Raw genomic sequence first — 9,475 nt, 5'->3', positions numbered from 1 at the left:
GTCGTCCGATGCACATAGCCGCCTGATTTTTCCACGAGTAGCATATATTATTTTCTATCACGAGTTTCCCCTGGCACTTCTGATCTGTCATGCCTCACTAAAGCCGCCCGATCATACGCAGAAGTGACATAAAAATATATTAAATGCAGCCGACGTACTGTTGCTCAAGTGAATAGATGCAAGTCTGCTTCGCGGANCAGCCGACGTACTGTTGCTCAAGTGAATAGATGCAAGTCTGCTACGCGGAGGATCTGAGTTTGATTCCGCGCTCGGGTGAATTCTTCAGTGATATTTTTTATTGTAGGATTCACATGCGGAGTTTTGTCTTTTGCCCAATCGGCACCAGTATAGGTTTTCTGTGGTTTCTTATATCACTCCCTTCAGAGAGGGCATTGAAGCAGCGCATCGTAGAAACTGGTCACAGATTCAACCACCCTGCAGGGGAGAAGATCAATAATTCAGTAACGGCCATAATAAAAAAAAAAATATATACATCCACTCTTTATTCACGGTTACGCAGAAAATTTATTTAGTATGAAAACAGTAGGAGGAATAATCTAAACTCACTAAAACACCAAAATGAAGTTAATGAGTCTCCGTTGAGTTTCGATAAGTTGGCTTAACTGAATTTCATCCTTTTCTACTATATAGATAACATATCGAATTCTTTGATGTCTAGATGAGATTGAAAAGTGTATTGACCAGTCTTACTTCAATAGATTTGTTTAAGATGTTTAAAGTAAGACTATCCCTTTATTTGGGAGTGTCCAAATGAAGCATGTATTCTGCAATATACCTGCGATTATGACACTTGCCCTATATGGGATATAGCCATTCAGGAGAAAAAAAAAATACCTGCGAGAACGAGTATTTCGTTAATAAAAGTAATTGGAGAGACAACGATTTTTTCCTCATGTATTGCGAACATCCATGAAAGTAGCTCGCCGTCGCGCACTAATCATTCAGAGATGAACGTAATTGTAAGTTTTCCTCACACTTACGAATATCAGTGGAAGTCGGTGCACTCATACTTCACTGATGATCGTAAGTACAAGTATGCAATCCCTTTCTTTGCTTCAAACTACTTCATTTTATGAAATGCTCGCTCTGGGTCCGATAATTTGTTGAAATCTCCGAGTCCTAGGAGTTGAGTGCACAAACAGAATTTAAGTCACGCTTAATATTTGAAAGTAAGTGTAAACGTGGCAAGCCTTCCTTCCTTTCTTCACACATTGCGGACACCGATGGAAGCAGTGCACTGCCGCGCACTAACGTTGCACCGATGAACGTAATTGTAAGTTTTCCTCACACTTACAAACACCAGCGAGAGTTGGCGGTGCACATTCGCGCACTCATACTTCTCTGATGATCACAAGTGTAAGTACGGAATGTACTTAAATAAAAAAATTTCATTTGAATTATTTTTTGAGACTTATATTCGGTTCCAACCATAAGCTTCGATAAGTCTACGATCACTGAAAGTTAACGGTAGAGATAAAATTTAAATCACGCTCGACAATATAACCGCGTATATTAGTATTTCGCTATGGAGACTAAGAGTGAACTTGGTGAACCCTTCCTCACACATTGCGGACACCGATGGAAGCAGTGCACTGTCGCGCACTAACGTTGCACCGATGAACGTAATTGTAAGTTTTCCTCACACTTAAAAACACCAGCGAGAGTTGGCGGTGCACATTCGCGCACTCATACTTCACTGATGATCACATGTGTAAGTACGAAATGACTAGCTTCGTTCTGATTCAATAGTTTCATTTTATAAATTCTTTTACGACTAGAGATACCAAAGCGCGCTTGATGCGCGTTCCATAAGATTGTATATGTTTTCCCATGATATAATAAATGAACATTTGATCCACCTTCTAACTGTTCTTCAGAATTGTGGTAATTTTGCTCGTGAGCGAGTAATCACAACAAATATTATACTAAAAATGCCAACTGAAATGCAAAAATCTACAATTTTTTTACGTCTCATTCCTTCGATGGATTCGATTTGGCATCTATACCCTACCGAAGGGTGCAGCTAGGTACATAGAAGTCTACGCGTTCGGCGTCCGAGGTAGACTATCGTCAAGAGGCATATTGTTTGCTCTATCATCTAGACTCCCCCTCGTCGTTCAAAGAATGATTCTTAGTTCGCTGCATCATCCTGGTATCTTTCAATCTATTCTTTATGCGAAAGGCGAAGAATAAGACTAACAACGAAAAGTAAGAACCACGCATGGAGCATATGTAATGATACTAGTAAGATAATTATTGAAAATGATTAGCTGAATACATACATACATTGAGCACAATAATATACTCTATGGACTTGGATGAAAACATCTTGAGAAGGTCGATTATTGGTTGTATACACCATGTCCTTTTTTTTTTAAATTATTTACGCCCTTTCTACCCCTTGGGTTAATTGGCTATGCGTCTGTAGCCGACTTATACACTGCACCGCTTTAGACGCCCTCCCCGAAAGGAGTGACACAGAAACCACAGAAACCTATGCCGGTGCAGGCGGCGGCATTTAGTCGCAGACTTTCTATCAGCCTTCCGCTCGTACAGGGCCTGGATGGCTGGGGGCAGATAAGAGACATCGTAGGTGAATTCCTCGGTAAATATCCCTGAAAATATTCCCCGAGAAATTCACCCGAGCCGGGTATTGAACGCAGGCCGCCCGCGTGGTAGCCTAGCGACTAAGCGACTCGACCACCGTACGTCGGTATACACCGTATCCCATAACCTCCGACTTTATTTAGAGGGTGAAATTTGGAGTTGAACGTTCCTTTCCAACTTTGTTGTACGGCGCCGCCCTGTCAAGTTATTCAACTTCAAAGTTGACTAATTACAGCGTGGCTCCGCCCACTGGGCAAGTGGTTCTCATCTCAATCTTTGCTAAAAAAAATTGTTATTTCGAAAATTTCTCCCCATTACCTAGCAGACGATGATCGAAAATGGATCAAACATCAGGATGAAGATCAGCGTCAGCTCCAGGTAGAGTATTGAGATCCAGGAACGGTTCCTGATGAAGTTCGAATTCCTGGGAATGATGCGAGTCGACATCAAATTCCAGGAACTGTTTCAGGAAGAGACCGAGGTCCACGAAATACTCCAGCTACATCTTCATGTCCGAGGATTGGTCTAGGTGGAGGTTAACGCCCGGGATGCGTTCCAGGTGAAGTTCTAAGTTCGGAGGCTCTTCCAAGTGGAGCTCCAAGTTCAGGGACTGTTCCAGATAGTAGTTTAGATGCAGATAGTAGCTTAGGAACAGTTCCATGTGGATGTCCAGATTCGGGAACTGTTCTCAGTCCCCAAACCTGCACGGCAACCTGGAACAGTTCTCCTACATGGACATCCACTTGGAACAGTTCCCAAAACTAGGTTACCGGTCGGAACAGTCCCCGAACTTGGAAATCTACATGGAATAGTTCCTGAACCTAAGCTACTATCTGGAACAGTCCCCGAACTTGAACAGTTCCCGAATCTAGGTTACCACCCAGAACAAAAAAGTTTAAGAGGAACTGTCGACTCCAAATTTCACCCTTTATCCACGCTCAAAAATAAAGTCCGCGGTTATGGGACACGGTATATATGTAGATAAATTCATCAGATACAGTGATACATCCAATTCAATATTTCAAGTACTCAATACCTGTATGTATATCATCCAATAATTTTTTTATAATTTTCTTACGATGTTGTTTTCCGCCTCGTCTGGTTTTTTCTTTTTCCTGGGTGGTTCTCCATTCCCCTCTACCTCCATAGCTGCTCCGCGAGGTACCGCATGGTCCCGTGGTGCAATGTCCCCGAGGGCCGCTGGCTCTGGCGCTTCTGGAAGTGCATCATCAACTGGTTCGGCAGCTCTTCGCATAGGAGCTGGGAGTGTTCTTAGGCGTGGATGCTCTTGGTGCCTCCTCAAAGGAACCGGTGCCTCACCAGATGTCACCTGAGGCTGAGGTACAATCTGTTCTGGTGGAACTAGCTGTGGGGCCGGCAGTATCTCTGCCGCTGCCATGTCAGGAACGGCCTCATCAGCTAGTTCGGCATTTAGCTGGATGGGAGCTTCCAGTGGTACTCGACGGGGACGCCCGCGAGATCTTGTCGCAGGAGCTGGTGCTACTGCAGGAACTGCGACATCAGCATGTTCGGCATTCGGCTGGATGGCAGCTTGCAGTGTACCCTGGCGTGGATGTTCTTGGTGCCTCCTCAAAGGAACCGGTGCGTCGTCGAGTGCCACTCGGCGATGAGGTGCAATCTGTCCTGGTGGAACTAGTTGTGGGGCCTGCAGTATCTCTGCCGCTGCCGTGTCGCAAACTGCCTCATCAGTTAGTTCCGCATTCAGCTGGATGGGAGCTTCCAGTGGTACTTGACGAGGACGCCCACGAGATCTTGTCGCAGGAGCTGGTGCTACTGCAGGAACTGCGACATCAACATGTTCGGCATTCGGCTGGATGGCAGCTTGCAGTGTACCCTGGCGTGGATGTTCTTGGTGCCTCCTCAAAGGAACCGGTGCGTCGTCGAGTGCCACTCGGCGATGAGGTGCAATCTGTCCTGGTGGAACTAGTTGTGGGGCCTGCAGTATCTCTGCCGCTGCCGTGTCGCAAACTGCCTCATCAGTTAGTTCCGCATTCAGCTGGATGGGAGCTTCCAGTGGTACTTGACGAGGACGCCCACGAGATCTTGTCGCAGGAGCTGGTGCTACTGCAGGAACTGCGACATCAACATGTTCGGCATTCGGCTGGATAGGAGCTTGCAGTGTACCTCGGCGTGGATGTTCTTGGTCCCTCCTCAAAGGAACCGGTGTGTCGTCAATTGCCACTCGTGGATGAGGTGCAATCTGTTCTGGTGGCACTAGTTGTGGCGCCTGCGGTATCTCTGCCGCTGCCGCTTGGGGAACTGCCTCATCAGCTAGTTCCGCATTCAGCTGGATGGGAGCTTCCAGTGGTACTCGACGGGGACGCCCGCGAGATCTTGTCGCAGGGGCTGGTGCTACTTCAGGAACTGCGACATCAGCATGTTCGGCATTCGACTGGATGGGAGTGTTACGTACCCTGTACGTGGGTTATACGACGTACGCAACTGTTTCAATTTTGTTTTTCTTTATATTCTTTCAACCGAAGAATATTCCCATATGTTACCTCGAATTATTTATCGCTACAGTATCGTTAATGTCACAATGTGATATGACAAATGTGAAGAGTTAATTAAACTTCGGTTATCAAGAGCATCACAATAAGTGGCCTAATAGAGAGTTAAAAGTGTGATTCATACTAATGAGTTGGAGCACTTTAGGATTGATACGAAGACTATGGACAACTGTCGCCAGGTAAAAAACCAGAAGGAACAGCCAAGGTGGCACGCGCCTATTCCAACTGCTTGGAAAAACCTGACATCTGATCCTGTGGATAACTTGCGGCTAGGCCATAAACATAAGATAACCATCAACAGAAATTTGACCATAATGGGCTTTTGCACTTAAATTAATAGCCAGGCTAGTGTTGTGGTAATTATTCCCATGGAAACGTGGAAAAGCCGAAAACCCACCCAAAAGGGCTACCGGTGACATAGAAGTGGAAATTGGGGCGGAGTTGTGACCAATCATCGAATTGTCTAGTCAAATCGGACAATTAAGAAGCTTTTGGTTGGATGCGCAGGCCTAATTAAGACAGGAGGCAGGACTCATAAGACAGCCCAAAACCTCAGGTTTTTACTATAAAAATGGCTGCAGGAGCCAGGGAGAGTTAGTTCGAAGCCGAGAACTCAGAACCAGGAGGTCCTAATTATCATCAGTGTCTTAAAACCACCCAGTACAAAGTAGTGCTCCCCAATTAACTTCAACTGAACGAGTCAACTACAAGAATCTCTGAGGCCAGAGTCGATAGCATCCGCTATCCCACCACCAATTCAGCGAGGACGACCAACTCCTAGGCCCTCTCCGGCCCTGTTGAGTGACTCGATTATCGACCGCCCACTCGCCACCCACCGAAGGTCATCACGCAGAGCCAAGCTGAGTCACGCGATTCAACTGAACCCCCGCTGAGCGTTAACTGAGCAATCCCTGTCCAACCCTTCCACCAACTGTAAGTGTCTATGTCCACAATTATCCAACTCATTTATTTCTCTCTTTTCCTGTTTTCCCTCCGACGGTTTTTACCCTGGGTTTTCGTGAAATTACTCCAATTACGAAATAAATAGTGCAATCGGTATAATTTGGTCAGTGTTTTCCTTTACGCGGAATATCGTTGTTGTATTTTAATACTTAATCCCGAACATCACGGTCCCACCTTAGATTTCACAAAAGAAGGTAATTATAACATCGTTAACCTCATCATCATCGAGACGACCAGTTCGTGACCAGTGACGGTCAGGTAAGAGCTGACAGGTAGATTTTCTCTCCCTCTCACTCCAATCTAAACCCGGTTGTCCGTAACAAAATTTTGGCGCCCGAACAGGGACACGATGTTTTAAAAAAAAGGGACGATGGTAGGTACGCGTAGCGGGTTAACACCAATAGTCAGGACCGATCCTAAAAAGAGTAAAATCGGTGTCACTTCCCAAAGTTTAAACGATTTGAACGAGGGGAATTTAAATTCAAGTATGCCGTTAGCACGCACCCCACCCGCAGGAGGAAGGTCGAGCGATGACGGGAGATTTCTAGGTGAAACCACTGAGTCTAGTACCGAAGGATTGGAAGAAAACGCGTCAGTGGTTGTAGATACTTCAAATAGTGAGACCAATCCTGTTGATTCTGTTAAAACTTCGAACTCATTACCATCTTCTATTACTACATCTAAAGTTATCGAACCCTCGGGCACTCTTCAGAAAACTAATGGTTCAATTAGCCCAAAATCTTTATTAGATAACGTACAATTTCTCGATAAATTACATAAAAATGAAGATATTTCTCGAGACCAATTAGATGCATTCAAATTATATATTCGGAACGAGCAAGATGCTCTCCAACAAATTCACCGTGCAGGTGTACTCATGAAATTGTATGAGCAAATTCATAGGCTTAGTCCAGAATCCCTTACACTGACTCTTATTCAAAGTTTTCTGGACACCTATCATCCTGAGCATAATAAAGATTATGTATACAGGCCTCTACCCCTTATTCAAAATCAATCTTCGAGCATAAACGCTCTGCCACTTGCAGGAAACCCATCACTTTTTACTAGCGGGTTTAAGCCAGTTGCTCCTGCAGGGGTTTCTTTCAGTGAAAATCCTAATTATCACAATCCTAATTCTTTAAATCCAAATTACTATTTCTCAAATAAGGGTCTCAATTCGGTGAACAATTATCCACCATTCTTGGGCAATAACGCCCCTCCAGTTGATAATCAAATAAACGAGCGTCAAACGACCTCCTCATTTCAAGCGGATCAATCGAAAAAGGAACCGCCCAACGGTCTCACCTCGCTTACAGATTTCTATCGGGCCATGCCCATTGTTCCTGGCCCGTACACTCTTACCCATGGGGGAATGGTCACGCTCCAGGACGAATTATCAGCCGTCCCTATTTTTGACGGGCTCCCCTCCTCTTTCTCGAGTTTTTCCGAAGCATGCGAGGAAGCTAAAAATATGGTGGATCCTACAATGGAAGCTAATCTTACTAAATTAATCAAAAACAAGCTTCGTGGACCTGTCAAAAATGCAATTCAAGATCGTCAATTTCAATCGATCGACGCTCTTCTAAAATTTCTTCAAAAATTATTCGCGCCTTCTGAATCTCTCGCCCAATTACAGGGTAAACTTGGCCGATTAATTCAATTAGAAAATGAGTCCGTTGTCGTTTACGGCACACGGGCCAGACAATTGATGCTAAATATTTTCAAAACCTATGCTAGAAGCGGCGGCGCCCAGCCTAGTTTCAAACTCGATACGGAACAGGAAACGATCCGTTGTTTTATATGCGGTCTCAAAAAGGGAATTCGAGTTAGTTCATATCGGTGCATAGATCTCGATACCGCAATTCGTGACGCTATTGAGTCCGAAAAAGAAAAAGCGGCTAGGGATGAATTGCATGGATATGACAAGGCTACGCGAGTAAAAACCGACGGCGTAGGGAAAAGAAATAGAGACCCCAGAATCACCGTAATTGCAGAAGAAAAATATTGTACGTTTTGTAGGAAACTTAATCACACCATCGATAAATGTTTTGCTAAAAATGGTTTTCCTCCTAAATTTGCCATTTGTGCTTATTGCAAAAATAAAGGTCATTCGATTAACGAGTGTAGAAAGAAAAAATGGAATGATGATAGGCGTAAACGCGAGGGCCGTGACACGAAATCGGGAAACGGGAATCGCCCCTCGACGTCAAGCGCGCGTCCAGAGGAAAAGGCGGTGAATTGCGCGGCTTTCCCCAAACCCAATCGATCGGTGCATTCGGAAGCTACCTTGTACACAATTTAAAAGAATTACCACGAAGTCCCACCATTATCCTCCAGCGTAAAAATCAAATTTGTCCTTTTACCCTTATGATCGATACGGGGGCGGAGTTAAATGTAATCAAGGAAAGCGCTTTGATGCCGTCCGATGAAATTGATAGGACTTTCACATGCCGTATTAATGGCGTGGGAAACGACTCACTCCGAACTAGGGGGACAGTGGCCTTCCCAGTTTTTGGTATCAAAATAACTTTCCATGTCGTGGGGGGTGAATTAGCCACTCAACAGGACGGGATAGTTGGCACGCCATTTCTTATAGCACATAGGGCGGCAATAGACTATGAGATGCAAACGTTGAAATTAAGAGATCAGGTAGTTAATTTTACCACGGAAAATATAATTATTTTGGCACCCAGAAGTAGAAAATCAGTATTTCTCGCAGTCACCCCAGATTCACCTCCTACTGGTTATTTACCAAGATTGCCATTGGGAGATAGGGTTGTCTTAGGCGAGGCACTGGTAGCCAGCCATGAGGGTAAGGTACATTTAGAAGCAATTAACGCAGATACGAGGTCTGCCGTAATTAAGAGTTCCCCGGTTACATTAGAGGCATTTGAAGAAGTAAACAAAGAACAAATAGCTTATCATATCTCCTGTATTGCCTTGTCATCAAATTCGGATCGATTCGAAAAATTAAAAGAATTATTGCGACTAGATCATTTAGAGGAGGAAGAAAGATTGGAAGTACTCTCCCTTATATCCCAAACGCAGGACACATTCCATATACCTGGGGAACCTTTGGAGGCCACCCATACAATGACTCATCGTATTATAACGACCGACCCATTACCTATCAACGCTAAACAGTATCGGTATCCTCACATTCACAAAGAGGAAATTAATCAACAAACTAGGGCAATGCTAGAGGCTGGAATAATAAAAAATTCTAAATCTCTCTATAATTCACCCCTTTGGATTGTTCCTAAGAAAAAAGATTTTCACGGAAATAAAAAATGGCGGCTCGTCATAGACTTTCGAGCGTTAAATGAGAAAACCATTGGGGATGCGTATCCCTT

At 44.4% G+C, this 9,475-nt stretch overlaps 1 protein-coding gene across 1 annotated transcript; it reads right to left on the bottom strand.

Annotated features, from left to right (window-relative positions):
* Positions 1–3,691: 3,691 nt before the first annotated feature.
* Positions 3,692–5,063, bottom strand: LOC107046733 (fibrous sheath CABYR-binding protein-like; the record flags this gene model as incomplete). Its single annotated transcript, XM_015269430.1, has 1 exon — positions 3,692–5,063. A coding segment is annotated over one exon (1,372 nt), but the record flags the coding sequence as incomplete, so codon positions are not given.
* Positions 5,064–9,475: the final 4,412 nt, after the last annotated feature.

The sequence above is a fragment of the Diachasma alloeum genome, unplaced genomic scaffold (genome assembly GCF_001412515.2).
Source record: "Diachasma alloeum isolate Michigan unplaced genomic scaffold, Dall2.0 Dall_scaffold_01796, whole genome shotgun sequence".
In the NCBI taxonomy this organism is placed as follows: domain Eukaryota; kingdom Metazoa; phylum Arthropoda; class Insecta; order Hymenoptera; family Braconidae; genus Diachasma; species Diachasma alloeum.
The sequence above is the reverse complement of the archived record's forward strand: the minus strand, read 5'-3'. Positions and strand labels throughout refer to the sequence as shown.